Source organism: Sipha flava, unplaced genomic scaffold (assembly GCF_003268045.1).
Source record: "Sipha flava isolate LNK unplaced genomic scaffold, YSA_version1 300_pilon_pilon, whole genome shotgun sequence".
Classification (NCBI taxonomy): Eukaryota; Metazoa; Arthropoda; class Insecta; order Hemiptera; family Aphididae; genus Sipha; species Sipha flava.
In genome coordinates this window covers 56,599-71,024 of record NW_020272975.1, presented here as the reverse complement: position 1 = coordinate 71,024, position 14,426 = coordinate 56,599, and the positions used below count along the sequence as shown (strand labels likewise).

The 14,426-nt window shown below is 29.1% G+C and overlaps 1 protein-coding gene across 1 annotated transcript; it reads right to left on the bottom strand.

The window, feature by feature from the left end:
* Positions 1 to 1,838: 1,838 nt before the first annotated feature.
* On the bottom strand, positions 1,839 to 11,841 carry LOC112686217 (15-hydroxyprostaglandin dehydrogenase [NAD(+)]-like). Its single transcript, XM_025558419.1, has 6 exons — positions 11,158 to 11,841; positions 6,656 to 6,779; positions 6,049 to 6,155; positions 2,766 to 2,939; positions 2,208 to 2,365; positions 1,839 to 1,971 (listed from the first exon to the last, which is right to left on the bottom strand). Exons 1-6 carry the CDS (start codon positions 11,248 to 11,250, stop codon positions 1,857 to 1,859), a joined length of 771 nt encoding a protein of 256 aa, XP_025414204.1. The 5' UTR covers positions 11,251 to 11,841; the 3' UTR covers positions 1,839 to 1,856.
* Positions 11,842 to 14,426: the final 2,585 nt, after the last annotated feature.

The window sequence follows — 14,426 nt, the reverse complement described above, 5'->3', positions numbered from 1 at the left end:
TTATAAGTGGTGTGACAAACTTATAACTATAGAGAAACAATTAAAATTTTACTGACAAGTGACAACCACTTAAACATTTTAGAATGTTATTCGGATAAAGTAGTAGTAATTTATTTATCCATGATCCACCTACCCCTAAAAATCTTAGAAGCGATTTCCTCTCAAATAAACATTTGTTATGCTATTGATTACTATGTCATTCCAGTGTTATTAAGTGAAAAATGAATAATAAAAAGTAACCGTTAATAACTATATTGATTTATTTATTATTATTTATATATTTAAACCTAATAATTTACAGAATTGGCTAGTTAGAGGGAAGAGTTTAAGTAATTTGATCTTATATTATGTTCTAATTGTACCCATTTCTAGTATATACTTTAATTACATTTCTTCACTCTAAAATATAGATGCGTTTCTTCTGTAGTTAGATATAATGTATAGGTTTGTTAAACCTTCCATCTATAAACTCTCTGTTGAACATGTTTCGAATCCTCAAAATTACTCCATTATTTTTTTCTCCAAAATCAGGTTAATTTTATTTTTGAATTATATTTTATTTTAACAAAATCAGCAACATGAAAAAAATAACAAACATGCTATAATCAATATGTTATACTATTATTATAAAAGTTTCAGTAAATTATTTTATATTTTAATGATATTATATAGAAGACATTTAATTTATTTGCATTTGTTGTTCTGCAGAGATTTACCGATTTAAAGCATTGAAGTAATGTAATAATTCTATAACCCCTATGATTTAAATTCAGGAAATCTTTGTGAGATAATATGTATATACTTTATTGGTATACATATATTACTATATAAAATCAAATTAATAATATAATGGTACACGTTAAGCATATAAAAATGTATATATTATATTACGTATATAATATCAATTTTATACATAGGCTGTGGTCTGATATGCTATTTTCTTTTAAATAAGTACCTATTTTGAATAATGGTATGTTAAATAATTTTATGAAACTTATAATATGAATTAAATATATGTTCACATAAAATTGTAAAATTGAAAAAAAATCATGAATTAAATTAGCTATGATTGTGTAAAAATAAACGAATATCATGGTCCCAGGGAAATGTCATTAATTTAAACTTATTCAATAAAACAATATTTTTTACATAGTGTTATTGGTGTTATATAAATAAATTGTAAATAGCATATCATATCACAAAACAAGAGTTTCACAGCCAATGATTATTTTAAAAATATACAATAATATGGTACAAAATTTGGATAACTATTTATTAATATTGGTGTAAAGCGTAAACAATTATTAAAAAATCCTTTTCATAAAAATATTTAATAATATCATGTAAATTTTAAGATATGAGAACAATAATGGTCTATAGTTGAAACCAATTTTTTTTTCTTTATATCATTCAATATATTATAATAGTATATATTGTATAATACGATTAACATGAGCATCATGTATTGTTCTTGTGTATGTTATGATATTAATTTATATAAATTTTTGTCAAAATGACATTAACATATTTTTTTTATAAAATTATTGAAAAATCGAATAACTATTAAATATTGATTATAATATAATAAAATATATATACATATATATATGTGTATATGTATAAATATAATGTAAATATGTATACAGCGTTATAGCTATTAAAGCGTTCTGATTTTCACGAATAAACCAGTATATATACGTAATATAATCGCGTTATGGGTTTTAATATAAAAACAAAAACACATCGATTCGTCCACAATCGCGAGTTATTAGTGTGCGTACTAGCGTGTTAATTAAAAAAATAAAAACATAACAAAAAAAAAAAAACAAGAAAAACAAAATGTAAGTGTCACTACATTAAAAATTTGGAAACTTGACTTCTTTGGCTGATTTGTTGTTTTCAGCAACCCAAACCGAACCACTTTGAGCTTTCTGTAGTACGTGAATTAATGCACGTCCAACACTTTGGGCACTGAAACATACATTTTTAAGAGAATACTTCTTACTCAATAAACATTTGAAGATATACTTAAAAGTTAAGCATGATAACTTATCTCTATAGGAGGGTGAGGAGCTTAAATATGTTTAAATTAAAGAAAGACGCGTTAATCATTTAAAAGGATTATAATTCTGGGAAGAAATACATGGATTTTCAAAGTATCATTAAATACGTTTAAAAATATCTTTGATAATGAATAAACGACTTACGCTTGGGGTGCTTGAGATGCAACGTCTTTATCCCAGAGATGAATAAAATTAGGTGACAACAACGCCAATTTTACATCTTCGGGTATAGCGTCAGTTAACGTCATTCCTGGACATAAAGCTATTACTCGAATTCCCGTTAAATTTGTGTGATAAGGATCCTAGAATACATTAATATGAATACATTATACTATATAGAATGCATTTAATCGGATAATAGTACAGTATAAAAAATACAAAAGTAACAGAAATGTATTCGTTTATTTCATATTATATATTTATAGACTAGAACGTTTGGTATTGTTTAGTCTATTTCCTATGAGGAACGTTTTATGTTGATTGCTTTTAAATTGTGATTACATGTTTTTATTTTATTGAAAGAAAACGAATATAAATATTTTTTATATATGTTTACATTAAGAAAATTAAAATTGATGATTTATTATATACTGAATAAATTTATTATTATTCATCTGCATGGTCAATATTATAATAAAAAATATATGGTACATTTTTCTTAATAAACTATGAATTATTTAAATCACTTATTCATATACTTACCCCAAATGACCTAATGAAACCAATAAGAGCATGTTTGGTCGCTGTGTAGATAGGCATGCTAGGACACGGCTTATAACCCATTGTAGATGAAGTCACAACCACTGTACCACCACGACCTCCTTTGTCTTTGCCCATAAGTTGCATTGCCAGAAGTGTTCCTCTGATTACGCCGTTCTACGAATAAAGTAGGTGTATATTTAGTGAAATATGATATTATATGAAATAGCAAACCAATATATATATTTTCGCATATCTAAGCTAAGCGCGGTCCCGATTAATTCGGCTAATCGAAGTTTTACTGTATAATCAAGATTTATAATGATAAATTGAACATAAATAAAATTGAGAATTATTATGGAATATAAAATAGGTAATTGCTTTGTTACATGATGACATTTGATAATAGTTGGATGATAGTAATCTGTGAGTATAAGTGTAGATAGATATTTAAATTTATTTTAATACATAAACACTGATAAGTTCCTAAAAATTATTTTTTTTAAAAAAATTGAACGATACCTCAAGGTCGTTTGAGACACCGCAGTTGAGAAGTGGGGATGGGTGAATAGTATTAGGTACCTATTGTATAAATCTATTAAACTTGAAACCAATGTACTATTGCTCTCGACAAACGATTCTGAATGAAAGAGGTTGGGTGGATTAGTTTATATTTCTAAACGTGGTAGGTATAGTATAATAAACAAATTTCTTAATAAGTTAAGCTGAACTTTGAATGTTTTAACTTGACATTACAAATTTGAGAACACCAAAAATTTTAAATATCTACTCACAGTACAAAAGAAATAAACATCATGGTAAAATCAATACATTCCTCATTTCACTCAGAATTTAAAAATTATAGTTAAACTGCAGTGTTTTGAATTTGAAATTGGTTTCTAACTGGGTCTTCTATCTGCTACTTACGATTATTTAGTATATGCTTCGAAATATACGATGATATAGTATTAATTTGTACTTTGTATTTAATTAATTTGTATTTATTTCAATATCGATTGACGATAGTTGACGTTTTAATACCTACTGTAAGAGCTTGAACTGCAGTGGCGCCGAATACGTACTTTTATGGGGTAGTGCACCCCTGTATTTCACGCTGTGATGTTTAAATTTACTATAAAACCATATGCCCGGTCTTTATTTTGCTCTAACTTAGAAGGTGGTGGTGATGATAGGTATTACATTTGAATACTTAGCCCAACCAAATATTGTACAAGTGGGCGCCACTGTTTAATTGTATTAATACGTAATTGCTACCATACTGTATAGTAAATGAAAGTCTAGATAATAGAAATTATTGCTAAAACAATGTATAATACAACTCAAGGTAATGTAAAGTAAGTACATGGTAACTATTCATTTTGTACTGATTATTTTTTTTTTTTTGGTCTGAATAAATTAATGATCAGTAATCATACTACCGTCTGTAACTGTACGAACAATTATTAAATAAAGCGAAATCTAAGCTACAGGCTAAGGCGCAAATAGAGAATTTCAATGTGAAGGCTTCAGCCCTACTATTTTTAACCAACAATTATAAGTTGAGGCTTTGTATCCATACCTTTAAATGATCCAAAATAATCATTAAATTTGGAGTTCAACCCCTAAGCTCACCCTATTAGCACCTATGGCCACAGGGATTCCTTAAAATAAACAAGTTATTATTATAAAATTATATATTATGAAAACATTGAAAATTGAAAGTAAATATTTTAAATATCTATATAAATTAAAAAGACAATATATTTGAGATTTCTCTTGAAATAAAAAATTAAATAAATTAAATAAAAAAACAATAGTGATTTATTTTAGTTTATTGCTAAACATTAAATAATAAAAGTGTAAGTAAAAGGATCAAAATACGCACGGGACCGAAAAAGTCGGCACAGGATAACAGGTTCCATTTGAGTTATTAGGGATGCTTTGAAAGGGTTAATACATAATGTCTAAAACATTGCAGAAATAATCAAATTTTATATGTTTATTGTTAATAATTAACTATTTATTATCTTTAAAACAATTAAGCAAATGGTGAATTCAAATTGAATGAACAATAAATTATACTAAAGTAAATCAGCGCGAGGAAGATGCATTAATTATTATTAAAATTATGAACTTGTCTTAGCAGATAGCACCGTCCATATCACAGATATGTTATCAATAATATTATTCGTCAGTAAAAATATATATATTATGTATAAGACCAATGGTCCTGAATTCTAAAAAAAAGGACCATTGATAAATATTTTCACACAAATTACCATCCACCAAAAATAGCATAAGATACCATATATAAAGTATATAGGTATGTACTTAAGAGCGCTTACTAGTTGCCTCCCGAAGTCAAAAAGGTTAATAATTTTTACACGAATAATTTTCCGACTACATATGAGTTGCCTCCCAACGTTCTTACATTTTATCGTAAACGAAAAAAAAAAAACAGAACCAACAATCACGTCGAAGCTGCTAATCGATGATTAAACATCAGACCATATTTTAAGAAATTTTCACCGGGTGGCACTTCAACAAAACTGTCTACCAGAGGAACAAAAAGGGCAAATCAATTCCAGTCATGACAGTCATGTTGGTCAGGGGCATGATCATCCATCACTGGGTAGCATTCAGTTATCACTAGGGGGCACAAGTGCTAAGTACTTTTCATGTAAAAATATGCTCTGCTAAACATGGAAGAGAATTCTTGGGAGGCAGCTCGTAAACAGTTATGAATTATCTGGTCATCAGAGGCACCTTGCGTAAATTAACCTTTTTATTTACAATAATGATGGGAGGCAACTAGTATGTATTTTTGTAGTAAAAGTATTTCTAGAGCTGAGACCACCCCATTCGTGGAGCTATTGTTTTAACAATACCTGTTAGGAGAGTATGGTACCATTAAATAATACGATAGTTAAATATAAAATTATGATATACATAATACAGTGTATTATTAATACACTTATATAACATATATTATTTTTATATAGTTACCAACATTTAACTCAAAAGTATTGTAAATACATTTTTGTATGATACATTATAATAACGCAAGGTACATAAATTACAACATATGGATGTTGGTCTTGGTACCTTATAGTGTAAGGCATACACAATCAGAATATAATATGACATTTTATGAAAATGATCCAACATATATATTAGATGAGCGCTCAAAAGTGCACGAGAAATATAGAAGAGGAAGTTATTAGTACTAAATACAGTTTTGTATTTTAATATATTTCTTTAAAAGTATCAAGTTCTAGTGTTTTACCAAATTTACGTCGACTTCGAATTCCCAAAATCGATCGTTGAAAACTCCCGCATTGTTCACAACTATATCCAGTCCACCAAATGCCGCAATCGTTTTTCGAAATGCATCTACGATAAAAAAAAAAATGCATAATTTAAAACATGAGTTATCAAAATTTTTTAATGTACAGTATTATCAATGTATAACAGGGTACACTACTATTTCAGACGCTTAAGGATACTAAATATTATAATGAATAATTAATGGTTAGGTAGTTACAAAATTTTATAATGACCTGACACTATATAATATTCTCCATATACCCTATAAGCACTAAATCTCAAGATTAACCGATTTATGGTTTAACAACAAAATAAAAATTTATAATTAAATATAACAAGTGGGAAAAATACTAAATATACGCAACGCTTTTATCCAAAATCGTAAGAAGATTTTTTATGAACTATTGAATTAATTGTATTCCACTTAAGTATAATTACGGTTTTTAAAAAATATTCACCCTTAAGATATTTAAATTTATGACACCCGCAAAATTCCTTAATTTTTTATTGGTGCTATATTGCAGTAGTTACATATAATTACTGTGATATAATTATAAAATATTTACCTTGAAATTGTGGATAATCAGTGACATCGCACGGACAAAATATCACTTTAGTATTTCCAAATTTGGCACCCAACAAATCGGCCAATTTGACGCCTACATCTTCATTGATATCACATATGGATACCTAAATAAATAAATATATATTGCGTTGCAATATCATGATATCATGTGCCGTCGGATTACAAATAATTAATTATTATTATATAATCATATTTAGGTTCTAGATTAGGCTATTATAGTAGTCATTATACTATAGTACTAAAACGTACTCTTATTATAATAGCACTTTTATAGGGAGATTGTAAACTCCGCCAGAATACCGGTTAGGTTAGATAAAAAGTTAATCAAAGGTCTAATGTAAACTCCACAGGTTTTTTTCTTACCTGTAATGGATATATCGCACAATCAGTACAAGAGAGCCGTGTATCAAAAAATTTAAAATTTACATTTTTGGTGTCTTTGAATTCGTATTTTTTTTTCGAGTGGTGCGATCTATGGAAAAAAATTTGAAATCGTCAGTTATACAAATAAATTTATTGCACTAAGGCAGATCGAGAGGTAGCTGAAAACAATAAAGCCGTAATACGAAATGTAGCCTTTAAATTATACTTGATGATAACAATATTATAAGAAAATGTCTGGTCTAGTTAGTCATATTGATATTTAGCAGAAGAAAATTATAAATTACTATAAATTATTAAACATTAGAAATGCTTTCCTGAACAATTAAATATTTTTGATATATATGTGGCCTTCTTGAACTGATAGTGCGATATGTAAACTCCGCCAATTTTTTTTGTTTTGCCTATGAATCCTTTCATAGTCATCTAAGAAATTCATTTTAGAAAAATCAACAGAATATTTATATTTTTAGTAAAGTTCTCATCGAATTTCAAACCCATACTTATATAAAATTAAATGGCATATCTCAAGTAAATAAGCTAAAAAATTCAAAAGTAAATAAAAAACGACAGTAGTACAGGATGCTATATATAGGTATACAAATGGAGTAATACAAAACTTAGAATATTTACGAATTGTATCACATTATTTTAGTTTAAATACATGACATAAATATATATGACTGGATTATTAGGTATAACGATTATTAGTTACGATTTTTTTACTATGATTTAAATATTTAATTTGAACGATATGATATGGTATTATACTATAATTATTTTTAATAATCTATCATATGAAATTTATACTACTACTTGATTTTCTTCACTAGCGGAGTTTACAAGAACTCAATTTTACCTAATATTTTTCAGTGGCGGAGTTTACATGCGCCTCTTTTATAGTATGTAAAATAACATGAAATTTTTGTAAGCGTTTTAAATAGATCGTTGTAGACAAAACATTAAATTTAAATATTTTATAGTTATATGGTAACAGAAAATCAATTATATTTTGATAAAATTCTAAAAGCAGATTATATCTATAAATGTATGTAGATTTTATACGAAAAAAATCATTTATATTTACCTCTTAAAATTCGATATCATTCCTAACAAAAATGACAGCCTTATATGTACGATTATTAAAACTTAATAAAATTGATTATATAAAAATCAAGTAGGAACATTATATCCATTATAAGTAAATTAGTATATCACTAAAGTTACTTAATATGTTTTAACTAGAGGTTTAGCTCACATCTATAATTAATAAGAAAATTCCATGATTTATGATTTATTTTATTTATTTATTCATTCATTCTAACCCTCTGTTGATTATTATATTTTTGTGCATATTCATATGAATTTAAGGGGGAGGGGCCTTGTTCCTCCATTGGCCTAAGTTAGGTTTTATTAATTCAATAGTAAATATAGGTAAGTAATTGAGTGTGTAACTGAGTGAGTGAGTGGATAGGAGTTGGGAGATTTTGATTCAAATGGTATAAACACTCAAAGGATTTAAAAAAAAACATAAATACTATAACCAAAGTTTAAATTGCACAAGTATTATTACTGTGAATAAGGAAATAACTTTTGGACTATAAGCTCTTCCAAAATTAAATCCTGGATCCGCCACTGCCACATATTATTATATAATTTCATTCATAGTGAATATACAATGTATACACATAATTTATATAAGTGTTAAATCAAACGCCCAAATCACGATTTTACGAATAAACCGAACCGAATTATAGGTATTTATTAATTTCTATGAGCTATAAACGACTATTCAAAATTAAAGTCTTGTCTCCATGGGCGTGGCAAAGAGGTTTCAATGGGGTGTACTTGCATCCCCTAGCTTTTAAAAATTAATACAATTTAAAATTGTAGGAAAGAGTCTAATTATTATCGGATTTTCTACTATTACTTTGTAGTTGTCAAAAAAACTGGAATAATTTTGTTCTGTCGTACAATTTGAAAAAATTATTCGTGTCTAACTTAAAAAATGTAAATATTATTTAGAAATCTTATGTATAAACTATGTATGATGCAACTAACCTAACCTAACCTAACCCCCCCCCCTGATCAAAATTCCAGGTGGCGCTTATGCATGTCTTTTTTTCAATTATAAATTAAATTGTTCGTCAAAGATAAAATAATTATGTTTTATAAGCCAATAGTTTACAAAATCACAGATGTCTTAAAATATAATTTGATAATTTATATTTTATTTTCTTTATTTTTATTAACATTAAAAATTATTTACTGGACCTTAATGAGAAAAATTCGTGTGACGGGCCTAGGGTTATTTAAATTTACAAATACTCTTAAAGATTTAGGCACATGTAATATAAACTAAAAATAAATAAATTAAACATTTTTCTTCTTAAAAATAATAAAAAAATTCAAATTCAAGTTTTAAGTGTTATTTATAATGGTGCATATACCTATTTAATTTTAGTCTTATCATTTTTATATTGGATCTAGTAGAAATTTTTTTTTTTTTTAAAGAGGAAATGACATGTTTGTCACATCATTGAGCAAAAAATCTGAATTTCCATAAAATAGTATACTTTCAACAGCCAGTTTATGTTAGCTAGTCTAAGGTATAATTACTAACTGCATCTCTAGTGCTGACTTCATGCAAGGGCGGATCCAGTATATATTTACGGTCGGGACATTTTATAGGATAAATTATATGTAGGGGTGTCCTGGGAGGATTAGACTGTCCAAAAAATAACGTTACAATATTGTACTAAAACTCTCAATACTTTATTTTTAAAATTATTTTTTTCCAATGGGGATGGCAATATCCCCAGTGCGGCCCCTGTATCCACTCATGGTCTCCATGGTTTATGGTTTATAACAGCGTTTTTCAAACTGTGTTCCGTGGAACCCTGGGTTTCCGCAAAGATCACTTCAGGGTTTCACGAAGCTTAAGTAATTTTTTAAAAATGTTTAATAAAACTACTTTAAAATTTCCAACTAAAGACTAGTAATGGTGAAAAACTATTTGCATTATAGAAAAAAAATATTTGTATATTAAATAACAATGTATAAGCCATATAGAATAGTCTAAATTTATATTTAGTCTAATTAAAGTAATTATTATTAAAGTATTATAATATATATGTATACAATTATTATTTTAATTTTTATTTTAACATATTTTTTTAATTAAATACCTTTAACACAATATTATTATATGATTATAATTTATTTAAAAATAATCTTAAAAAATCTAAAAAGCTTAAAAAAAAAGTAGGGGTTCCACGATAAATATGGACATCAAAAAGGGTTCTACAGACAAAAAAATTTAAGAAACGCTGATTTATAGGATTTAAATGATTTTTTTTTTAGATTAATGGTAATAGTTTTTAGAAGTTCTATTTTGAGAAAATTGAAGTTTTCAAATACATTTTCTTTTACAAGCTTGAGTATAGTGTTTTTTGTATTTTTGCAGCGGTAGAATAGCATTATTATAGGTTTACCCCACCCAATTATACCGAATATGACCTAACATAGTACTGAACATTTTTTTTTTAGTCCCTATTTAAACTATATATACTAAGGTGTTACTTACATTTATTCGTTAATTAATCACTAATTTCAAAGTCGGTATATTTTACAATGCACCAGTATTCCTAAGACCTAAGTCACTAAGGTTAAATATACGACAATAGTTTTCAGGTTAAACGTTAAACGGTTTTAAGACATACATTTTTTGGAGGGAAAGGTTCGAAGTTTTTGTTTGCAAAAATATATATGTTAAAATAACGAAAACCAAAAAAAAAAATATAAGTAGGCACCCAAAAGACACTCGAATGTTGTTTCATATTTTAATCATGGAAATTGATCGGAACTCAAAGTGTTCGGGAGGGCAAGGGGGGTTTGAAGCAGTGTAACCATTCCTGACACGAAGATAGGTAACCGATGAAAACGTATAGATAAAAAAATGAAATAAGGATAAACATACTAGGTACAAAAAACGATGGCGATCGGGTTCCCATAATTGTATACAATACCTATATCACCTACGAATAATGGGCGGTACATGTGTGTGTGTGTGTGAGTGATTTTACACGTATATCATCTTACTTTGGCTCCGTTTTTCAGTAGCTCCTCGCAGTACGCGCGACCAATGCCGGCGGCCCCGCCTGTAACCATGGCGACCTTACCCTTAACGTCCATCGATCGTCTCTGGCTATCGCAACGGTCCGGTTTGCACCGCGGTTGTTGTCGTAACCGATGCTCTCCGCACGAAACGTTCAAAGGAGTTCAGATGCTCAAAACTCACTAACGGTCGAACGCGAACCGTACGGTAATATAGGCGCCGGCCGTCATTTATACGCAGACACGGACGCTGTTACAGCGACAACAATAATGCCGTACGGAATTCGTCGCGATTCGGGTACAACTCGACAATCCGATTGCGGTCGCCGTGCCCCCGGGTACATGTAGGGCTTAGCGCAGCGGAACGTAAACGGACGTGTAGTACGGTACACCCGATCGAAAAACGTCGTTCGAGCAGAATTCTTCTTCGCGCAAGACCCGTGCCGAGGTGGATCCGATTTTTTTATGTTTTCACACGCGACCGGTGTTCAGGGAAAGGAGAAAGAAAAAAACGATTGCTGTCGACGGCTATTAACGGTCGCGGAGTCCGTGCACGGGGGACGCAGTACGTTAGGAACACGTCCGCGCACGTACAGTATTATGCGCGCGTGACGGCCTCGCCCTTGACGCAATCGCCCGACTGCAGGTGTCCGGCGCGACGTCCGCGTCGCCAGGGACGCCGCCGGCCGGCGTGGCGGACGAGCGCTTCGCAGAACGGTCCGCGGGGAGCGCTACGCGAAAACCGCGCGATCGCAGGTATATACGAGATCGCAGATCGTAGATCTCCCGCGAATATCGACTGGGTTATTAACCTACCTATTATTTCCCGTCGGTAAGATATGGGGATACTTTTTTGGGACGGTCTGTTCTCAAAGCGATCTAAAGTACTTGGATCGACAACTTTTAGGATGAAAAGGCTTTACAGTGCCCAACTTGGAAAAAAAATTATAGTAGAGGTACTCTGATGGCGTATACAAATTTTGCGCCCCTACTTAATTTATAACTGAACATAACCATAGTCAACCTGTGGGATTTCTGGATGGGGTAATTGTCCCATGACTTCCCCCCGCGTCCCTCTTCAAGTCAAGCACTGTGGTTTTGTAAACTCAGTATGGGGACATAACGTCGTTTTTAATCGATTTTATCGGTAGTTTACAAACCGACTAACTATAATCACATATGGGATCATTGACTCATCATTGACTGTTCTTTGTCCAGCAATAGAAAATCGGAAGATTTAGCTCATTTATTTTAGTTGGAACCATAGCAATATGATACTGCATCCGAATTAGGTACTGAATTTAAAATAACTACTTTAGTTGGGTCCCGAATTATTTTAGGTACTACACTAGTTGGGTCCCGGAGTTTTACACATAAGTACTACACTAGTTGGGTTTTACCGATAATCTAATATCTATCCAACCAAACGACAGCCGAATTTGAAAATTTACTGACTACGTTTTTAATAATTATATTAATGAAGAAGTGAGATTTCCACCAACAATTTGATCAGAATTTAATCCAATGATAATGCGAACCATAAATTCCTGCGGATCATTTCATTCCCATTTTAATTTAATGTTGTACACCGCACATCCTAATATTTATCAGTTCCTAGAAATTTAAAAAAATTTCCAATTTGATACTTATATTAAAATGAGAAGTGTAGAAGTAATGAAAAAGGAACTGAATTTTGCTAAAAGAAAAATTCATAACTGAAAATATGATTAAAAAAATTGCAGGAACAATAAATCGATTCGATTTTGTAAAATTAATGTCGTATACATTTTTACCAACACAAAAGTGATTTTTAAAAAATATTATTTAATTTTTATTTATATTATATAATGATTTTAACATTTTTAATATTTTTTCATTTACCTATATGGCTATAATTATATATTTTTGTACTTAATTTTTAACATTTTTAATATTTTTACCAACAGAATTCTAATAATTTATATTTTAATGGAAAAAAAACTAAAAAACAAAAACACTATAAAAAAAACATTTTTAACCATACCTGTAGTCTAAATAGATCATTGACAGTACTAAGTCTGTTAAAATGGGAAGGAAAATTTTAATATAATGTACCTAGTAATTACCAAAAAATATTCAGGAATTAGTGTAGTACCTATAAAAATACGGAACCCAACTAGTACATGATTTGCGATTAACCCTTAGTACTCGAGATTCAACTCGGATGTTCCGGTGCTCAGTGGCCCCGAAGAAAAAAATTAGCCCCGGGGCACTGAAAATGTATAACACAGCACTATATGTTTGTAACATGATATATATATATCTATATATATATATCGTTTTTAAACTGTAATAAATACATTTTTTAAGACTTTCAACACATTTTTGCATTTCTTAGAGTATTGAAATATCAGCCTTACTAATAGCATTCATTAAAAAAATAAGAATTAATACATTATTCATACTTCTATTTTTAAACGTGAAAATATTAATTTTCGAAATCGACTAGTTTTTTTACTTCCCTAAAATTCAAAGGTTAACTAGTTAGTTTATTTTCTAATAAACTTTTTAACTTGACTATTTTATTTGGTAGTTGAATTAACTTAGATTTTCACAGTTGATTTAAAAATGATTTATCAAGTTAAATTTTTTTTAAATTTCTTGGTTATACATAAATATTAATATAAAAATTAAATAATCATGTAAAGTAAAATGGTTTACTTACATCAGATGTCATATAGATTTTGTAAGATGGAGCATTGCTTTGGGTATTGAGTTCTGGCCATGGGTAACGAATATTATGTATAAAGAACTTTAGCTATGATGATTAATAAATACGATAGTGAGTGGCATGGCGCAACTAGAGCCCAAATATTGGGAGTGCTGAAAATAAAATCTTAACTCAAGTTAATTATTTTCATTAAACTAACTTTTGCTAAAATGTACCTAGTAAGTCTACTCGATTTCTTACTAATTGTGTCTTAGCATTTGTTATAGATGATGATTTTTCCTAAATTATAATTTTTATTCCTTTACCAGCCTAGAAAATATATGCATTTTTGATTTCAAAATAAAAATTTATTTAGATATTGCACATATTGTTTTAATGTCTCTAATTAAAAGAAAGGTAATGGTAAAGATAAAGGTATTATAGGGATATAACTACCCACCAGTTGAAAATTTATTTTGAAAAAGAGAAACACATATAGGATTATGTATAATGGATATTGTAATAATTACTATAAACTTGACTACAATTTCCTATTTATTTCTAG